The sequence below is a fragment of the Condylura cristata genome, unplaced genomic scaffold (assembly GCF_000260355.1).
Source record: "Condylura cristata isolate star-nosed mole 26May11 unplaced genomic scaffold, ConCri1.0 scaffold00002, whole genome shotgun sequence".
In the NCBI taxonomy this organism is placed as follows: domain Eukaryota; kingdom Metazoa; phylum Chordata; class Mammalia; order Eulipotyphla; family Talpidae; genus Condylura; species Condylura cristata.
In genome coordinates, this window is record NW_004567103.1 from 80,922,501 (window position 1) to 80,944,937 (window position 22,437).

The window sequence follows — 22,437 nt, forward strand, 5'->3', positions numbered from 1 at the left end:
AGAGCGGGGAGCAGAACAGGCAGATCGATGAAGTACACTGCTGAGGGGAGCAGCGGGCGGGTCAGGAGAGGTCTGCCACGCTATTTGGCTTCTTAATGCTGTGCTTTAACCCACTGTGCCACCAGGGAGGGTCCAACTCTGCTCTATTTCTATACCAATATTTAATTATTGAAAAATCATAATTCTAGATTAATAAACATTCCTACAAAAAAAAAACCAGAAAAGTGACATAGATATGCACTACTCACTGTTCTTTAATTTTACAGTGGAAGCACCAGCAAATGCATTTATAGAAGCTATAAATGTTGAAAGAGGACATTATAGTTACCACTATTGGTAGATGATTAAACTGTATATCTCGGTTCTAGTGTGAGCTTCACAGAAATTATAGGATTTAATAAAGTGGTGGGGAGTAAAAAATATATGGAAATAATGTTAAATAAATATATAGAAATAAATAATGTGTATGTGTATATGTAAATATATAACTTAGTTAATTTACCTCTTTCCATCATGGATTTAGCTTTTAGAAACCTTACAGAATGCATAAAAAATAAAGGCTCAATGTAAGATACAGTCTAATGACTCATCTGTGTCTTCCTTTGGAATGCCTTATAATAGAGACTGCTAATGTCAAAAAAAGTAATCACCCAGGAAGAATTTATAATAGAATTTAGATTTTTTGAAAAGTTTTCAATTAGCTTAAGCATTGCTATAAATTGGTCCTCTGTGTTTACAAGCACAGATTTTAACAATTTTGTAATTGCTTAAAATATAAAATTTGCTTTAAAACAATCCTTTAATTCAATGCATAAACCTGTACTCAAGCCTGTACTCACTTTGGTAGACAATTATTTTGAACTATGGTTAAAATTTTTTTACTCCAGTCTCTCCCATTTGAGCAAAAGTAGTGGCGTACTTCTTTAGTATAAAGCTATGTAGGCTATTGGAGGTCAGGAATCATTTATCTGAAGACTTGTTTACAGATAATGTGTTTGGCTAAAGGTCCTTGGATGAGAGTTTGTGTATATTAATGTTTTCCTGGGTGATTCTTTGGTTCAGTTATATTTGTTGTTTTGTGATTGTATTTAAGACACATACGTAATTGTTTCATGCAGCTGAATAGGATGGAAAGAAATGTGGCTCTCCATGTTCTTTAATATCTAAGCTTATCAACTAGGCTTTGTAAGTAGAAAATTAGAAGGGAGTTTGTTTGCTTTTTAAGGTATGGGGAGGAAATAGAACCATATTGTTTCACACTAAGCATTCAAGAATCTCTATCTGCATGCTCTCACCTTTATCTCCTAATGTAATTTAAACTCAACTCCTATAGCGCCTGATTCAGGAAAATACTTACAGTGCCTGTCTCTAAGCTCTGAATTTTCCAGTCTTTGGGCTTGGAATGTGGAGGAGATAAAGGGAAACAGACCTAAGCATATGCAAACATGAACTTAGACCTTCCCTAGAATAGCATCAAGCAGGACTCCCAAATCTCACTTTAAAATACCTTTCACTTTAGTTTGGGGTTCATCTTTTAAGGGTGTACAGATATTCTAAACTCTTAAATACAGGTAGAAAAGAGACTAAAATACCTAAAAAGAGAGAACGACTTTAGAGTTGTTCTTGAAATAGTAACTAGTCTTGTTTCTTTCTGTATATTCCTGAAGATTAGTTTGTCAAAGTTTTTATTTAGCCTGGTGATTTTTTTTTTTTACCCAGTCTACACATGTGCTCATGTGCTCACTTCTACACATGTACACTTGACTTTTCTTCTCTGAAGAAACTGGAAGGAATTCAGCAGCATCTTGAGTTGGGATGTAGTGATAGAAAATAGGTATAAGTGGGATGGCCTACTGCAGGGTTTCTGTTGGAGGAAATGTTGACCTCATTGTATTTACTATTATTAAAAAAACTATAATATATAAAATGCTAAATTAAATGAAAGGATCCATGATTATTAAGGTATTATGTGCTCATTATATGAGTAAGTTGAAAATACAGGAGAACACAGTGAAGAAAAACTGACCAGCAGACTTTCTCTAAAAAAAAAAACTATAATATATAAAATTAAAAAAACTATAATATATAAAATGCTAAATCAAATGAAAGGATCCATGATTATTAAGGTATTATGTGCTCATTATATGAGTAAGTTGAAAATACAGGAGAACACAGTGAAGAAAAACTGACCAGCAGACTTTCTCAGTGATTTTGAGATAACATCTTTATTGTTCTGTTATGGGTTGTCTCATTCCAAAAGAAAATGCATTTGTCTAAATGTGTGAATTCTTACATTTTGACATAACAGTTTATTTTATAACCTATCTTTAAATAAATAAATTTTCCAGGTCCTTAAGTATTTGCTTTCATTCCCTTTTTTTTAAATAAATGTTATTAATGGATTATTTTAATTGGGATAAGTGATACATATTAGTTTTATATTATGCTCAAACAGCATAATTCTTACCATGGATATAAAATGGTTATGACAACAGGTACACATATTACAGAATATGTTCAGAATTCTTCATTTCAGAATGTATAAATACTAATGTTAGTTAAGGATAAATAATTTCCAATACAGAATACATTGAAATATCAAGTTTTTATTAAAACATACAGAAATGCAGTTTTTAAATCAGTCAAAACTAAAACTATTGTCTTTCCATCCCCTCGATGATTTATTAAAATGTATTCATCATCTTATCCTTTGATGAAGGAGTACTCTCTTATAACTTTCTAACGCAATTTTGTTCTATTTCTTCCTTATCTTCTATATCCACTGATCAATTCCTTACCGTTAACTGTCAAAACTGTTGAATTAATTCCTTCATTGCTAACTCTGATCAAAATCACTACTATCTCTTTCTTGTCTTAACATAATTAGCATCCCAAATCACCTCCATGCCTGTTCTCTACACATCAGCCAGAGGAGTCTTCAAAAACAGTCATTTATTCCATCACTTAATTTTTGAATCACTTCTCATTGCACTTGAATGATAGCCAAGCAGTTTAAGCCACTCAATATAAGAATGTGAGTAAACTAGTCAGCCCCTGATTTTCTTTGACATCAGGTTCTTCTTTGGCTTTCTCTTATTCTAATTTTTTCACTGTGCTTTTAATATTTTTAATATTAAATATGTATTAAACAAATGGCTAATTAAATAAATAATTGAACTTATTAATTTAATATTGTCAAATATATCATGACTATATACTTACATAATTATCTTAGTATGTTATGTATAATATACAGTAGTTGTATATTATATATATTTATCATTACATAATTATAATTAGAAAATTATAAGACTAGTAATTAACTAATTCAATTTATTAAGCAGTTAATATAGTTTAAGTTTTCTCTGTTTGTCTTCTAATTAACCCATCTTATGTTTTCCTGTGTCTAACATTCTATTTGAGACCTTATGATTCATTCAGAAAGTTTTATATAACTTGTTCTAATAAATTCTCAGTGAGATTACCCATCTGTTAAACTTTTTGTCATTTGTTTATTCAGTTTTTTAATATATTTATAACTCCTGTCAAGTACTTGTTTGATAATTTCAGTATCTAGATTATTTTTGTGGATTCATTTCAATTACCTTTTTTTCATCTTGTTTTTAGTATGTTCCTGCCTCTTAGTATGCCTATCGATTATTTTATTGGATGATACACACATCTTTAATTTTTTTAAGCATCCTGGGTTATGTGCTTTCCTCCTTTTTAATCTCTGTATGGTGTTCTAACGTACTAATATATGGGGTGGGTAGATAGATAGATAGATAGATAGATAGATAGATAGATAGATAGATAGATAGATAGATAGATAGATAGATAGATAGATAAGATAGATCCGTCTATATATACATATAAACTTTCTCTAATTTCTTGTAGGTAAATCTTCACACAACCATATGATTTCTAGTTCTAGAATTGCTGGATCGAAAACAGTTACTTTTTTAAGGCATAGTAAAATTGCCTCCAGGAAAAGTTGCACAGGTTTATGAACATCATGGTGTAGGATTCTCCCTGCAATGCCTGCATGAGACTGGACAGGTGACCAGCCATACACTTATTTATTCATTGCAGTAGAATAGACAAAATCTGAGAGTAGGGTAAATCTCAGATCCATGTTTGTGGAAATGAGGAGAAAATAATCTGAAAACCAGGTTTATCTCATATCCGATATATGATTGGCATCATGCAGTAGTAGGTAATTTAGCACAGTTGAATGGGATTTTTGGATATTGGGTTTCTGTGCTTTATCATAATGTGTGGGCTTTTTGCCACCCTTAGTTGAAATCTTTTCTGCTAATATATTTAAATGTGTTCTGCCTACTGGCTTGTCTAGTGTTCTCTGGGAAGAATATGTGAAAATGAACATTTGCTAGTTTAAAATATGCTTAAAGGTAGATGTACAGCTACATTTATTGAAAGATGAAGAAGGATGACTAAGTAGCCTGTATACTCTAATCCAGCAAAAATATTATACAGAAATTAGTTTTTGAATGTTTATTAAGGATCTTACTTCAGTGTGTAGAGGTACTTTGCTGGCACACTGGTAGTTTTCATTTTTTGGATCTTAAAAAATGAAAAGAAGAGGCGAGGCAAGTGATTGGCAAGAAAAGCAGATGGTAACAATGCAGCCTTGTTTACCCTCTCTGCCTATTTGGGGTTCTGAAACTGGATTCCTTAGCTCTCTGAGCTAGTTAGCACAAGAGCACTTCTTTCCCTACAATGCTTGGAATTATAAGCATGCTGGAGAGAACACAATCATGTATATCTTAGTTGGCTGAGTGCATCCTGTCACTGTTAGGACTTTGAGTAAAGGGATTAATAGTGAGAATTTCTTATCAGTGAGTGTCTCTGGAACTGATTCTTGAGCGCATTTCAGAGTGAAGAGGTTACACAGCTCAAAATGCCATTATACTTGAAAGCAGATGTCTGCTATTCACAGTGCTAACATTTATTTGTAAAGCAAAGAAGCAAAAACAGCTTCTTTTAATAGATGGTTATGAGATCTCATGTTATTGTTGGTTGTACTAATAATATGTGGGCAACTTCTGAATAGTGTCTACTTTGTAATATTTAATGTGACATTGTTATTTCACCAATTTTTTTTAACTGTGATCTGTTAATTTTAACAATTTTGAAATTGTCAATTTAGGGATGGGGAATAGTAAAACAATACTAAAGGCAAGGTATGGCCCTTGTCACTAAGGGAGGAGAAGAACTGTTTTTAGAACTCACATTAACTAGTTTTAAGTCAGTCTTTGTTCATGTTTCTAAGTTACTGTGGCTTTTGAGCAGAGAACCCTCTCCCCTCATTTTCATTCTCACTTTTGTTTTTCTCATGAAATAATAATGTTTATCACCAGAAACATGTTGAAAATTATTTTTTGGTGATTAAAATGTTATGTTATATCATCTGCTTAATGACTGAATTTTGTTTTTGTTTTCAGCATTGGTTGGATGGTACAAAGAGCATCAAAAAGCAAGTAAAAAGTATGTGCTGAAAAAATTATGAAAAGACAAAAATATATGATTATGTATTAGAAACTTTGATTCCTGATAGTAAAGACATAGAAAATCTACTTCAGAGTATATCTGTATTCTAAAACTAATTTTAATCTGATCTACTGACCAATCCCTCCCTCTCAGATATAGAGAGCTGATGTAATCTAAATTCAAGTGCCATTCAAATTGTTTCCAGAAAGGCGTACAGAGATTGAGTTTCTATTACATGCTTAACTTTTATTTAGTAATTACTTAATATTGAAATGGTCCTGATTGGTAATCTGCCCTGCTCTTTAAAATATGGAGTTTGGAAACATTAAGATTGTAACTATTAAGAATAATGATATTAAACAATTCACATAAAATGTCAGTTTTATTCCTCTAAGTAGCCAGGGAAAAAAATAAGGGTGTTTTTCTAATTCGCAATCCAGGTTAGCCTTTCTAATAGCAGATTTCAGGGTACCTCAGTTTTTGCTTTTACAAAATAATGGGGCCACTGAGGAGACAGAGATTAGTGAATTTGAAGGTAAATTTGAAAACATGGGAGGGTATACCATGAACAATGAATAATGTAAGCATCTCTGTGTTCCCAAGAAATGCAGCTGGATAGGCTTTGAGGGCTGTTGGATTGTAGTCAGAATATTTTAATTTGATGTATTTGGTCTGTTCATGTTAGATTAACCTAGAGTTGCCATTCTTGAGAGGACAGGTGACAGTGGCATTAATATATGGTGGTTGTACATTTCAAAATCCTACTTATTTCTCATTTTGGATGAGATTTAATTAAGACTACAATGTAACCTGAAGTATTGCTACAATAACCTGTCATTTTCTGTTCCCAATTAATTAAATTTGACAAATTTGCTGGCAGAAAGTTCTTAACTATTTAGTTATATAAAAAAACAACAACTTTCTTTTTTTTTTCTTTGTGGTAGTTGGTTCACCCTATTGTCTGCATCTCCGAGTTAAATTTTATTCCTCAGAACCAAATAATCTCCGTGAAGAGCTAACCCGGTAAGACTGCTATCTAGAATTACACAGGAGTAAGAAGTTTGGTCAGACTTGATAAGATATTAGAACATTGTTTTCATAATTCTTTCCATTTTACAAGCAGCTATTGTGTTTTTATTTATTTTTTCATGATAACAAGACCACAGAAAACAATTTAATTTTGGGAGAATGCTTTTAAAAATTATATGATTCATTATCAGTTTTCAGAGTAGAGTTGATTCCCTAATATCCTCAACTAGTGATTTCTTTAGGTATCATTGTCAACTCATGGACTTTAAACAGGACTGATGTGTTTGAATACATTACCGTGTTACGTTTACTTAGGCTTAAAATGGTTTATTGTTGGCCACTGAGAGTTTGATTGACTTGCTTCCTGACTTTCTTTATATAATGAAATGTAATTTAAATAAATAATCTGACTTAGTTTGAGTAATTTTCAATAAATAAAAAGGAGGTTATGTGTACTTTTTTAATTGAGATAATACTGCTTTACAGCTCTTGTTATGTTTTGGTTGTTCAGTTTCTAACTTGTCCTTCTTCCTCCTTTGTATTTATTCAGTTACTTTCTATTCCAACTCAGTGATTCATATGCATGTGCTATTTATTAGGTCTTCCTTGAACACTGCCACTGAGGTACAGCTATTATTTATAGTTAACTATATTCCTGTATTCCTTCACATATGAGGTGGCTATTTTAATAAGAGGGTAGAAAATCAGACCTACAGTGCCCTCAATCATTTGCTTTAATCTTAAGGTTGCTGTACTGAGCTCTGTGGCTTGCTATTCTTTGCTGTGAATCCTGGGGACATTCTGCCATCCTCATAATCCTACTGCTGCTTTTTTTTTTACCCCCAGTCACGTTTTCCTTTATGGACTTACATTATGGTTAACATTTTATAATTGGAATGTTTCTCCTCCACTTAGAAGAGTAGGATTATTTTTCACTTTAGATCATACTGGGGCTAGCTAAATTTATGCTTTTTATTTTTCTTAGATATTTATTTGTTCTTCAGTTAAAACAAGATATTCTCAGTGGGAAGTAAGTATCATTTTAAAGCAAAACAATTTTTTGAATTGTTGAAAATGCTTTTGAAAAATAAAATCTTAGTTGATAATGCAAAAAATTGTTCAGAATAAAGTGTTATTATTTGTATTTATCTTAAAGGTTGTGGAGTTGACTTGTCTAACACATTTGTGTTTTGGTCTCAGATTAGAGTGTCCCTTTGATACAGCTGTTCAGTTGGCAGCTTATAATCTGCAAGGTAAGCAGTTCTTATGTTGACTGCTAGAGTAAAACAGAATTCTTTTTTGTTTGAGTTAAAAAAAATTCAAGAACATTGAGTAATGTTCAAGAAAAGAAACATTACCCTTTTTGTAAAAACTTGTATCATTGCTCTACTCTGACTTTTACTTTGATTTGCTTTGGAATGTTTCCTTGTTTTTCTCGAGATCCTTTGACTTTGTGTGCTACATTCCATCAATAATGGTTTCAAACAAAAATAGTCTACTGTTTACTGATAATTTAGCAAATATTCATTGCACCCTCAGCTGATTTTTTTTCCCTTAAAATGAATGCAGTGATCCATAAATTACTGGCATGGCCTCATGGTTTGCTTTAGTCTTCATCTTAGAAGTGACTCCATGAAGAAGTACTGGTCATGTGTTTTTAAGTTTCTGATATTTTTTTAAGAACTTAAAAAAAAGCTTTCCGGCCCTCTCTGGTGGCGCATCGGGTTAAAGCCCAGCACTGAGACTCTAAAGCTTCTTCCGGATGAGTTCGATTCCTGCCTGCTCTGGAGGTGACCACATGGTGTGGCAGACCTCTCCTGGCCCACCCGCTGCTCCCCTCAGCAGTGTACTTCATAGATCTGCCTGTTCTGTTCCCCACTCTGTCTCTGGTGAAGCCTCTCACCGCCTCTGAGCCTCTGGTCTGTACCCCAGTTCTGTATGCACAAATAAATAAATCTTTTTAAAAAAAAAAAGCTTTCCAATAAATAAAGATAAATGAAACACTCAATCTTTTATACCATGTTTTACTGATCAAATACCATTAAACTTAGTTATTTTCTTCTGAAGATTGACTTTCTAGGAAAACTTTACTTTCAATCCATTTTACAAAGGAGAACTATTCTAATTAGAGCATCTTATATACTATGATAAAAGAATAGTGATTATCAAAACATTAATAATTTATACTTGTTAAGTGATTCTATATTTACTTCTAGTTCCTCTGAAATTTGTAGTATATATCTGTTATTGTAGCACTAAAAAGACATTTTTACATTTTTTTATGTTTTATGGCAAGCCTAAAATTTTTCGTACAAGAGAAAGATTAACAAGACTCCTGTGCAAGGATGACACACAAATTTGTGAAGCAGTCTGTTAAGAAAATGAAATAACTTTTTTTAAAGGTAGTTTTCATAACTAGTTGTGTTTTGTTTTTAATCAAAATGGAAATATTTAATTTTTAAAAAGGAATTATACATCCTTTTAAGGGAAAATTTCCTGAAGTATAGAAAATTAGGATCCTTGTTTTCTCCAAACCAGTGGTTTTGAGGTACCACACTTGATTACATAAATGTTGGCTATTCTCCAGTTCTTTTCTGCTGTCTTGCTGTCCCGGATATTTTTTTGTAATTGTTCTTTCAGTTTTCTTTTTGGGATTAATAATTTTAAATTCCAGAAGGACAGAGATTTCATATTATAGTTATATATGTTCTGTGCATGATCTCAACATTTTTATCTACTCAGTTTTTCAAGATTGTTGTGTATTATTTATTACAAAATCAAAAGGTATTTTTCTATGGTTGTCTAGAAAGAGAATTTCAGGAGCTAAATATTATGAGTTACCAATAAATTAAGAGTGGTACATAATTGTATATCCACAAATATGTGACTTTTGTGTATAGACATTAGGCATAATAAGATCAAGCTTGATTTTTTTGGGGGGTGGTTTGGATATTATAAATTCCTGATAATTTAAGAATGCAATCGTCCTAATCTTGTTAGCAATCTTGAACATTAAAGAAAGATTTAGCTGAAAATAAATTTATTAACAGAATATAACTTTGTGAAACTTATATTTGTAGCTGAACTTGGTGACTTTGATCTTGCTGAGCACAGTCCTGAACTTGTATCTGAGTTCAGGTTTGTGCCCATTCAGACTGAAGAGATGGAGTTGGCTATTTTTGAGAAGTGGAAGGAATACAGGTACTTGACATTTAATCACATTTTCTTTAACATCATCACAAAATGATCTCATGTTTGTTTTCTGTTTTTATATTTGGTATAGAATATACCAATAAAAATATGTTTATATTTTTAAAATAATGTTTCAAATTTCAGAGGTCAGACACCAGCACAAGCTGAAACCAATTACCTAAATAAAGCCAAATGGCTGGAAATGTATGGAGTTGATATGCATGTAGTTAAGGTAAGCACTGTGTTGTTTTAAACAATTTTATACCTTCAAGGCTATGGAATTTTTCAATATAGAGCTTGCGTAGGCTAGCACTGAGTACTTTTATTATTATTATTATTATTATTATTATTTATTTTATTTTTGCATACAAGAACTGGATTTTAGGCCAGAGATGTGGGATAAGGGGCAGTGATAGAATTCACCATAGACAGAGTAGGGAGCAGAACAGGTGGATCTACTGGAATACACTGCTGAGGGGAGCAGTGGGCGGGTCAGGAGAGGTCTGCCACACCATGTGGGTCAACTCCCTGGCCAGGGATCAAACTCGTGCTGTAGTGGCTTGTGATAGCATGATAATGCTGACTTTAAAAACCCTGCACCGGGCCCTCCCTGGTGGCGCAGCGGGTTAAAGCCCTGCACTGAGAAGCTAAAGCCACTTCCGCATGAGTTCGATTCCCGCCTGCCCTGGAGGTGACCACATGGCGTGGCAGACCTCTCCTGACCCGCCTGCTGCTCCCCTCAGCAGTGTACTTCATCGATCTGCCTGTTCTACTCCCTACTCTGTTTCTGGTGAATCTTCACCCTCTGTATCTCTGGCCTGTACCCCAGTTCTGTATGAATAAATAAATAAATCTTTAAAAAAAAAAAACAAAAAACCCTGCACCATCAGGGAGGCCCTAGCACGAGCTACTTTGGATATGTGGTTTTCAAGGTTAATATTAAATACTGAATGATTAGAACTTCATGTAAAAGTTTTAAGCTTTTCCTATTTTGAAATTATTTTTAATTCTTTCACTTCATTTCACATTACTTAAACTGAGTAGTCTCTGAAGAAACTAAAATACTTTAGGAAGCAACATTGCAGATTTATAGTTTGCAAGGATTTGGGTAAGTCCTTGTGTAGTGATTTATGTTTAGCTTAAATTTCCACAGAAAGGCAGTCTTTTTTAAAGCTTTTAGTGGAGACTATATTCTGGAAAGAGCTTTTCCATAAAGGGAGTATAGCAATCTATTTTCAATGAAGATACACCTTAAAAGTATAGTTTTCTTGAGAATGTTATTTTGAGAACATTTGTTGAAAACACCTTGCATATGATTGTTAGTGTGTGTGTATAACTAGTATCATTCAGTGTGCCAATGAAATTAAATAGTTGTGTGAAAGTGAAACCTGTTTTATATAAATAAAGCTAACATATTTGCTCTTCTCAAATTAGGCTAGAGATGGGAATGACTATAGCTTGGGACTAACCCCGACAGGAGTTCTTGTTTTTGAAGGAGAAACCAAAATTGGATTATTTTTTTGGTAAGCAAAGTTAATGTCAAAATACTTACTGTGATTTTGCTTTTTCAGCAAGTAAGACCACTTTGTCAAGTTGACACATAAAGTAGTTTGTAAATCAAATAATTGTGAAAAGCATGTAATGAAAAGGAACTGTCTCCTGTTACACTCCAACAAATCTTTAATCCCACTTTCCAAAGGCAGTTTTAACATCTCTTCTATCCATAGATTCCATTTACCTTAAGGAATGCCAAAATGTGTGTCTTAATATAAATAGTCTATATGTGAATATTACATGCCCACTTGGACGCTATGTCCTGTCATATGGTTATAATCACTATTTTTAGTATTTCTTGTTCCACAGTCTCTTTATTCTGTACTTCATATAGGGTAAGAGGAAGATGATGTTAGACTTTTACCCCTCCTTTTAAGTTGTACTTTCTGTGTTCCATTTTCATTGTCCATACTTTTAAATTATATTTGCATTTTACTTTTATGTCAGTATAGACTTAACCTGTATTTCATAACCACTAAGTTCTCTAGATTTTGTCTAATTGGTTCAAAACCCAAAAATCTGTATTAAAATGACCCCTGTATATTGGCCCCCTATGTTGTTTACTTTTTATAGCACTCTAGGACTGTTAGCTCTTCAGTCAACCAGCATCAAACTCTCAGACATTTAATTGCATCGCCCAGTGGGTATATTTTCAGGCTTTTAGAACCAGCCTGTTTGGATTACAAATTGTACCCATTATCTGTTAGGAATAAATGTGACAACTCCTATAGCTGTGAAAGACCTCTCAGCCACTGGCTTTTGGAAGTCTGATTCAGAGACTTCCCCCTTGCTACTGAAATGCCATCACCTAGACAGATGGAACCCCCCTTTTCTCAAATTTCCCTCTTTCCTGGGCTCTTCAGAAAGTTCTCTTGTCCTGTTCCTCTTTAAGTCTCTGTGATACTGTCCCTCCAGGTTTCTTCTCTGCAAAAATCTCTATAGAGCACTCAATAAATCCCCTTGTACAATGCTGCTATCTCACGGTCCTGTCTTCTTGCTCACCCTGGAAATTCTTGAAATCATAATCGGAATTAAGGTTTTTTTCCTGTGTAGTCTTTTGTTTTTCCTAGAGTTCTTGGCTCCCTCTTCCTGTCCTCCATTCTCACATACTCCATGCATTCCTTTAAACTGCTTGCTTTTGTCTTCTCTTTAAGCTACTTCAGATTCCCAAGGGTTGCAGTAAATGATTCATTCGTCTATTTCTATTGGAACTGGTTCCTGCCCTTGCTGTTCTTCAGCTTTCATCTTGGGTCCCATTTTTTTCTGTTTATTTTGAACCAAGATTTTCCGCTTCCTGTGCTTTTGATTTTCTAATATATGTCTTCATGTAACGGCCTAAGAAAAGAGTGTAGAAGAGAAATTATTTGAATACTTGGATGCCGTGAATTAAATGGTTAATCTGATGTCCTGCTTTCTTGATAATTGAAGTTTCTTGATGGAGTTTCAGATTGAAATTTCCCTTCAGAAATTTGAATAAAATATTTATTTTTACATCCGTATGTTATTGTTAGGGACCCTGAGAGGAATGGTGGGACACCATTCTAATTGTCCATTGAATGTGAAGGGAGCTGGAGTATTTATCCAGTCCATGAGAGTTAATTCCCTAACACATCCTGCTTGCCCTGAAGGCAGATGGAACATGCTTCATGGCCAGAGAATGTTTTAGGCAAATAAAAGCATTTTTTATTCCACCTTATAAAATTGTGGGAATCACTTGTATTAAGAAGAGTACTTGTCACTTAGTAAGCATTAAATATTTGTTAATAGGTAAATAAGTGGTGGCTTCTGCACTCCTCCCACACGTGTTATACTAACTTACTTAACTGTTTTAGTAAAATCTTGTAAACAAATTATTTTGCCAATTAGGTTTTATATGTTACATTTAAAAATTAGTGAGAGTGGAGTTGCATTGCTTTGGCATTTGTAATTCATAAAAGCACAGCATTCAAACATGGTAAGTTGTATAGAATTTTCATATAGGTAGGAGATAGAGTTGGAAAGTTAGCCAGAAAGTTAGATTTAATTAAGAAAATTTAAAGCTTTATTTCCTCAAACCAAAATTGCTCAAGAGAAAGGTTGAAGTTCCTAATCGATAATTTGTTTTCCTTTATGCCTTTTGAAAATCTGGGTAGTCTTTCTTGTACTGCTTTAATACTAGGCTAGGAGAAACCTCGTATTAACATCAAAGCTGTGACATGTGGGAGAAATAAAAATATAAGAACTTCTTTTTTCCTTCATTTTTAAATGTTTGATACACATGCAATGCCATTTTTGCCAAAGGTATTGCTTTTGAAATATCTGTTCTGCTAACTATATTTTAAGTTGGAGGATTTTTTTATGGACTATGAAGGTTATACCTCCTCTTACCAGCTTATAATTCAGAAATTAAGTGATTAATGTGTTTGAAGTAACAGCAACAGTTCTTTTAATTTAGAGTACATATATTTCAAATCTGATTGCTATTCTCCTTTTATTATAGGCCCAAGATAACCAGATTGGATTTTAAGAAGAATAAATTAACCCTAGTGGTTGTAGAAGATGATGATCAGGTAGGACTTCTATAACATTTCTTACTTAGCTATTAAGTTATGTATAAATTAAGTCTCTAACAGAGAAGCAGTGTGCCTATTTTTTTATAGAGCCATAGAGTAGAAACTCAGTATAGTTAGTAATTAATTTTCTCCTTCAGATTGCACCATCCTAATAATTCGGTTTTCTGCTTTAAAGAATACAACATAAAAGAATATTCTTATTTCATCATTTATATCTGATATATATACATATAGATTTGTATTTATATAATTTTTTTCTTTTTAGACTCTAATCCGAAAGATAAATCAAAAAGATCGACCTAATATTGCTTAATAACATATTTAAACTAATGATTATAATGATTAGCTTTTTTTTTTTCCAGTTAAATCTAGTTTCTAAATATGTTAAGTGAAAGCAACCATACTCAAAAAAGACTTTTACTATATAATTCCATTTTATATGCCTTCTGGGAAGGCAGACCTGGAGGAATGGAGAATAAGTCACTGATTGATAGAAATTAGGGGCAGTGAGGGAGCTTAACTACAAAGAAACAGCATAAGAAATTTTGGGAGATGAGAGCATTATTTTGTGTTCTCAGTTGTCAAAATTAACAGGCTCAAAAAAAATAAATAATATCCTGCTTGTAAATAATAAAATTGAAAAAGTGCACATATATATATATAGATAAAAGCAATTTGAACAAATGTTAAAAAGATTTATATATATGTACAATGAAATACAAGAAGACTAGAAAGAAGATTCAGAAAATTAGATGAAAAATTAGGTGAAATATTAAATAAATATTTAAAAAAAAATAGGTGAAAAGCCTTTCTTTTTTTTTTAAGATTTATTTATTTATGCATACAGAACTGGGTACAGGCCAGAGGTGTAGGAGCGGTGAGAGGCTTCACCGGAGACAGTGGGGAGCTGAACAGGCAGATCAACGAAGTACACTGCTGAGGGGAGCAGCAGGCAAGCCAAAGAGGTCTGCCATGCCATGTGGTCACCTCCAAGGGAGGGATCGAACTCATGCTGAAGTGGCTTTAGCTTCTTAGAGCTGTGCTTTAACCATTCTGCCACTAGGGAGGGCCCAGTTTTGAAAATTTTAAGTTTTATTACTGAGATACATGGAAAGGATTGTCTATCACAGGGATTAGAAGAAAACTCAGAGATAAAAATAGAACATTTGAAAAGAATCTCTTGGTGGCACAGAAGATGATGATTATTATCATCACCAAGTGAGCTGGAAATGATTCAGAGGCAAACTTCACATATAAAACTACTTATTTTACTTTTTATGGTATAAGTGTATGCGCTTATATAAAATGATATTTGTATCTAAATGTAATAGCAGTCCTGTAAGAAGAATAAAGTATAATTCTGTTATAAGAAAATATGATCATACAATGAGATAAACCACCTTACACCAGTAAGAATGATGCCTATCAAAAAAAATATCAGCAACAAATGTTGGCTAGGATGTGGTGAAGAAGGTACTCTCTTACATTGCTGGTGGGAATGAAAGCTAGTACAACCATTATGGAAAGCTGAATGAAGGTTCCTCAGATTACTAAAAATGGAGCTACCATATGACTCCTTGGGATCTACCCAAAGGACATGAAAACATTACTTCAAAAGGCAACCCTATGTTTATTGCAGCACTACTTACAGTAGGTAAAACCTGGAAACGACCCAAATGCCCAAAAGTTAGATGATTGAATCAAAAAGATGTGGTATAATATACAATAGAATACTGCTCAGCAATCAAAAAAGATAAATTAATACCATTTGTGGCAACATGGATGGAGCTGGAAGGAATTATTATGCTCTGTGAAAAAAGTCAGCAGATAAAAGAAAAATATCAGATGGCTTCACTTAATAGGGAGAATATAGGGGAACCAAGTAAGACATTGGGAAAAAAATAGTAACAATAAAAATTAAAAAATAAAAACAAAACAAAAACAGACAATTATAAACCAGAGACATCCTGCAAGGGACAGGGAGGGAAAGGAATCAGAAGGAGGGATGTAAGAGCACAGGGACTATGGTAATGGTGCACAGGTGAGTTGGGGGAGGAAGTTCTATAGGGACTACACTCTACACCGGTGGGGAGGGTGGTTGGAAACCCTTTTTAAAAATGAGCAATGATGTAAATTAAATCTAAATAAATAAATTTAATTTAAAATAAATAAGAATTAAAGCTTTAAAGATGAAAAATAAATAAATAAAGCCGTTAGAAACCAAAAAAAAAATTATGGTCATAATTTAACTGGTCAGTTTCTTGATAGGCTGCAAAATAATTATGCATTTTAGAATTGATGGCATTTTACATTAGCAATAATAGAGCATTAACTTATTGGATTTTTTGGGAAGGTATTTTTTTTTAATTAATTAATTTATTTATACAGAGCTGGGGTACAAGCTAGAGATGCGGAGAGTGAGAGGATTCACCAGAGACAGAGTGGGGAGCAGAACAGGCAGATCAACACAGTACACTGCTGAGGGGAGCAGCGGGCGGGTCAGGAGAGGTCTGCCGCGCCATGTGGATCTCCTCCGGGGCAGGCGGGGATCGAACTCATGTGGAAGTGGCTTAAGCTTCTTTGTACTGTGCTTTAACCCGCTGCGCCACCAGGGAGGGCCCTTTTTTGGAAGGTATTTTATACATATACAAGCAAATGTATATAACTTGCATTTCTGTATGGAAGCTATTGTGCTTACACACTGTTCTCTATTCATCCTTTTTTAACTATAATTTGGAATCTTCCCCATATTAGTATATAAACTGTTTCTTCATTAACAAACTATATCTATACTTTCCTGTTGTATGAATTTATTGTAATTGATTTAATCAGTTAACTTATATTCCATATACTAACTTCTATTTATGCAATAATCTGAACATTGGCAAGTATCTAAGTATAGTATCATTTCCTTGGGTGAATTTGCTGGGTCAAATAAGAAAGGGCATTTGTCCTGGATCAAGAGAGACACTATCAAGTTGCACTGTTATCAGCACAGAAATCTGTTTTATAGGGTTTTATAACATTTATTTATTTATTTATTTATACATATAGAGCTGGGGTACAGGCCAGAGATGTGGAGGGTGAGAGGATTCATCAGCGACACAGAGGGGAGCAGAACAGGCAGATCTACGAAGTACACCGCTGAGGGGAGTAGCGGGAGGGTCAGGAGAGGTCTGCCGTGCCATGTGGATCTCCTCGGGGCAGGTGGGGATCGAACTCATGCGGAAGTGGCTTAAGCTCCTTAGTGCTGTGCTTTAACCCGCTGCGCCACCAGGGAGGGCCCAGGGTATTTATCACATTTTTATCTGAAAGATGAGAAGTGGAATTTAACTGTAAGTTTTTGTTTTCTGTTATTATGAGTGATATTGAAAACCTTTTCATGTGTTTTAGTTTTTATTTCTTTTTCTCCAAACTGTCTATTTGTTAATCCTTTGCCCATTTTTCATTTAAATTGCTGGGGTTTTTTTCCCCTCTCTTTGTCATAGTAACTATAAATATTTTATCTAATAGTGGTTTGTCTTTTAACATTCTTATGGTGATTTTTTTTGCCACGTACTTTTAAAAAAAGTAGATTTATGAATTTTGGGTTTTGTGTCATAAAAAGGTTTTTTTCTACTTTAAAGTATACTTTCCTGTATTTTTTTCTATGTCTGGTTTTTGTTGGTAAATTTTATTGAACTACAAAATATATTCCGGTAGTCACCTGACTAAATGTACACCTTGTTGAATTTTAACATGATCAGCACCCAGACGACATAGATTGCTTCCAGAATTACAGATTCTCCTTTGTGGCCCTCATCAAATAGCTTCCCCAAGGGTAAATAAATACTCACTTCACTTTAAAACCTTGGATTAGTTTTTTCTTCAATTTGACTTTATGTTAATAAAATCTGAGTGAATACTCTGAATCAGGCTTCTGTAATTCACATTGTTGTGAACTTTGGCCCTGATGTAATTAGTTGTATTCAGTTCATTCTTACCATTATACATAGTATTCAATTTTAGGAATAGATCACACTTCCTATTTTTGATGGATATTTCATTTAATTTCAGTTCTTGACTTAAAAGAACTGGTCTGAACACATGGATATGTAGTTGTTGGGTTTTTGTGGATAACACTAGACTGGTTTCCACAGTGTTATCAACATTTTCATATCTACCCACAATGTATGAGAGTTCCGTATGCTATTTTTGTTGCTGTTAATGTTTAGCATTCTTTTTCATCGATCTGCCTGTTCTGTTCCTACTCTGTCTCTGGGGAATCCGCTCACTGCTCCTGCACTTCTGGTCTGTACGCCAGTTCTATATGCATAAGTAAATAAATCTTTAAAAAAAAAGTTTTGATATATATTGCTAGATTTAACATGATTCTTTAAATTATGATTATCCAGGTATCCCAAATTTTGGTGTATAAAATATGACACTAGGAGGTGAAATCACATAAGTAGAGGGACAGTTGTTAGGGATAATTTTATATTGGCTGAAAAAATAAATAGCTTGCTTTCAACTATTTTTTATGTAGATATTTATGAAGCATGTCTGAATTATCAGACATGATAACTAGATGCTTTATTATTTAATCCTGTGAAATGATGTGGATGTATTTGTGGCTGAATAATGGGGCACAGGAGTGTTCTACCTAATAATTACCTCTCCATATCCTTTTCTTTTCAGGGCAAAGAACAAGAGCATACATTTGTTTTTAGACTGGATCATCCAAAAGCTTGCAAACATTTATGGAAATGTGCTGTGGAGCATCATGCTTTCTTCCGCCTGCGTGGCCCTGTCCAAAAGAGTTCTCATAAATCAGGATTTATTCGACTGGGATCGCGATTTAGATATAGGTTAGACTTTTTAGCTGCTTTTTCTTTCTTCCCTTCATAGAGACCAAAAGTTTAGGCCACCCCTCTATTTACAAGTGTGGAAACTAGGCAGGTAAAAACATAACAGTGTGATAGATTTTATGTCTCTCTTAACATATACTTTGTATATAATTAACTCCCGAATTTTTACACACACACACATACATACATATTCAGTCTCTCTCAATAGTTGGAGACATGCAGATATTTCTGGTTCTTTGTAAGTTCCTTATTCTTACAGAATCCCTGTTTATTAGTCATAAATTAGCAATGTATTGGTTTACTTGAGATTAAATAACTGATTGTGATTTTTTGGAATACTTTGAGTATCAGTCATTAAGATTTAAAGAAGAAATGGGAGATAACAATAATATGATGGGACTGTGGAATTCATGTAAGAGAGCTTTTATTGTACCTGTATTAAAAGTGTAATAACATTTTTTTAACAATTTAAATGGAAATCAGGGCGAATATGACAATAGTTTTAAATATTTCTGGAAAAGTCCGAAGTGCATACCACAATTAGAAACAGTAACTGAAAATCTTGAGTTAATTGCACACTTTGCACTGAGGTGTGTGGATGACGAAGGGAAAAGAGTTTCATAAAAGCAGAGATACTGCAAATATGTTTATGATGATTTGAAATGAGCTGTATACTTTAGAAAAATTAGTATCATTTGCATATCTCACATGGCTTACAGAGTGAAATAATAATATGGTAAAGGGAGACATCAGTATTATTGGTCGCTTCTTCAAGATGAAGTTTAGGATGGTTTTTTTCAGGAGAACTTCAATGGAAACTTTCATTTGTGTGTAGGCCTTAACTCTTTTATTCTTTAAATATGCCTGATTATTTTAGTGGGAAAACTGAGTATCAGACCACAAAAACTAATAAACCCAGAAGATCAGCATCCTTTGAAAGAAGACCCAGCAAGCGATATTCTCGGAGAACTCTACAAATGAAAGGTGAAATGCAGTCCTATTCCAGAGGACTTTGTCAGTTCATTGTGTACTGGTATTATTTGCTTGAGAGGAAGTTGTCTTAAGTCTACTCAATCAACTGGAGTCTTCTAATTTTTTTATTTGGTTTCCACACAAGTAATTTAATAAAAAATACAAGGGAAAATTGCCTATTTTGTTTTTGAGATTAAATTTTGTTAATCCCAATTCAAACAGTGTTCTGAATTTGTGTTCAGATTTTATTTGTTTCAGTAATTTTATTTCTTTTGCGTTTTGATTTCCAGATTTCATTTTTAATAATCTTGTAAATCCCCTTAGAACTAAAAAAACACATTTTAAACAAAAATTATTTTGTAGTTTATTAATATTAAGTATTGTGTTAAATAAATTTTTGTTCATTTTATAGACACTTCTAAATTCATAAATGTTCTTTACTGTATTAGTCTTTATGTAATAAAAAACATGGTTTACTTCATTAAACTAAAACATCTCATTTTGAATTTTAGTTTGTATTAAAACAACACTAAATTTTAAATATGTCCAATATCATTGTTATAACAAGTCCAAAAATAACTAACATGATGCGATGTTTGGCACTTTGGTTTTTTTTTTTTTTAATAATGATTTAAATTCATATTTTTGGATGTGACTAAAATAATATATATGTTTTATAGATATACATAGTATATATAGCCACAAATGAAATCATTTCAGTTTGTGGTGGTTTTATTTAGGTTATCCTACGTAACCTTTTATTTCTATTATCACATAATTATTATTGCTCTTATTACAGCTTATAGTTATTACTATAATTGCTTTTACTGATTTTAATGTTATGAGTACTTCTGTGAACTGAATAAGTCTGTAGTTGGGAAATATGGATTTGTAAAGTAATCAAGATTTACTTTTATGAATAGTGAAACAGTTTACCAGGTAAGAGAAAACTAATGGGACATTTTCTTTTTCTCTTCCTTCAGCAAGTACAGCAAAACCTGAAGAACTCAGGTGGGTGTAGTCTTGCAATTTAGTAATTGGCATAGTGTTTTAGAATTTATGTATTTGCTGTCATAAATTAAATATTTGTTGAACTATATCAAAGTGTTAAGTTCCTTAGTATCGGTGATACAGTTGAGAAACAAATGTATAATGCCCCATAAAATTGACACAAAGGAAAATAAAAGTTTAAATAAACCATCTGGTTAAAGCACAGCACTATGAAGCTATCCACAGCCACTGCATGAATTCAATTCCCCACCAGGGATATGACCCACATGGTGCAGCAGACCTCTCCTGTCTCACCTACTGTTCTCCTCTGCAGTGTATTTCAGTCAGTACCTGATCTGTTCCCTACTGTCTCTGGTGAATTGTCTCATGGCCCCCACCCCCTTCAGCACCTCTGGCTTGAGCTTGGGTTCTTTTATGCATAAACAAGCAAAACTTAAAACAAATCATATTACATAATTTTTTATTTTTATTTTTATTTATCCCAAGTTATTTTCTAACTTGTTTTATGATTTTTTGTATTTGACCCATTGGTTAATTGGGAGTGTTTTGCCTAATCTACACATATTGATGGATATCTTTTAATTTTCTTGGGTTTTTTGTTGTTGTTGTTTGTAGTTTTATTCCTTTGTGTTAGAAGACCACACTTTGAATGATTTTTATTGCTTTAAATGTATTGAGACTTGCTTTATGACTATAACATGTTTATCTTGGAAAATGGTGTTTGCATTTGAGAAAAATGTATATTCTGTTATTGGTGAGTAGAATGTTCCATACATACCTGTGGGGTCTAGTTGGTTTTACACACATTGGTCAAGACTTTTATTTTATTTTTTATCTTCTTTATAGCTAAATCTACTAAGAGTAGGTTACTAAAGTAATTACTTTTCAGTTGGTCTGTTTTTCACTTTGAGTTTAAAAAATTTTTTCCTTCATGTATTTTTGGGGATTTTTTAAAATGCATTTATGTTCATATCATTTTTTCTCATTACAATAGATTTTCCCTCCAGTAACTTGGTTTTTAAGTCCATTCATTTGTCTAAGTACTACTAGTCCAGTTCTGGAACTTTTCCATGTTATTTTCATAAAATTTGTGATGTTTTCAACCATTATTTCCTCATTTTCTTTCTGCTTCTTTAGTTTCTCCTTCTAGGATTTTGACTGTACCTACATTTGATGGTATTATCCCATAAGTCTGTTCACTTTCTTCATTTTATTCTTTCTGTTCCTATTACTAGACAATCTCATTTGACCTGTCAAGTTCACTACCCTTCAGCCTGTGGAAATCTGCCATGATGTCCTGGTGAACATTTCATTTCAGTATTACACATTTCAACTTCAGAATTTCTATTTGTTTCTTTTTTAAAAAAAGATTTATTTATTTTTGCATACAGGACTGGGGGTACAGGCCAGAGATGCAGGGGTGGTGAGAGGAGGATTCACTAGAGACAGAGTGGGGAGCAGAACAGGCAGATCGATGAAGTACACTGCTGATGGGAGCAGCAGGTGGGTCAGGAGAAGTCTGCCGCGCCATGTGGATCTCCTCCGGGGCGTGGATGGAACTTGTACTGTTATGGCTTTAGCTTCTTAGTGCTGTGCTTTAACCAGCTGGGCCACCAGGGAGGCCCCTGTTTGTTACTTCTTTACAATTTCTCTTTAGTAGTTGTTCTCATACTTTCTTCAGTTCTTAAACGTATTTCACATACCCGATACAAAGTCCGAATTTCTGGGACAGTTATTTCCATATTCTTGGCTGCATTCGCTTGTATTAG

At 33.4% G+C, this 22,437-nt stretch overlaps 1 protein-coding gene across 1 annotated transcript in view; it reads left to right on the forward strand.

Moving 5' to 3' along the window:
• Positions 1-22,437, forward strand: part of EPB41L5 (erythrocyte membrane protein band 4.1 like 5) — a 97,928-nt gene that overhangs the window by 21,728 nt on the left and 53,763 nt on the right. Inside the window, exons 4-14 of the mRNA XM_004674720.2 lie at positions 5,466-5,508; positions 6,456-6,534; positions 7,526-7,570; positions 7,741-7,793; positions 9,621-9,741; positions 9,877-9,964; positions 11,167-11,255; positions 13,766-13,835; positions 18,516-18,685; positions 19,563-19,669; positions 20,641-20,668. Coding sequence (XP_004674777.1) covers positions 5,466-5,508; positions 6,456-6,534; positions 7,526-7,570; positions 7,741-7,793; positions 9,621-9,741; positions 9,877-9,964; positions 11,167-11,255; positions 13,766-13,835; positions 18,516-18,685; positions 19,563-19,669; positions 20,641-20,668 — 893 coding nt within the window. The remainder of the gene's footprint in view (positions 1-5,465; positions 5,509-6,455; positions 6,535-7,525; positions 7,571-7,740; positions 7,794-9,620; positions 9,742-9,876; positions 9,965-11,166; positions 11,256-13,765; positions 13,836-18,515; positions 18,686-19,562; positions 19,670-20,640; positions 20,669-22,437) is intronic.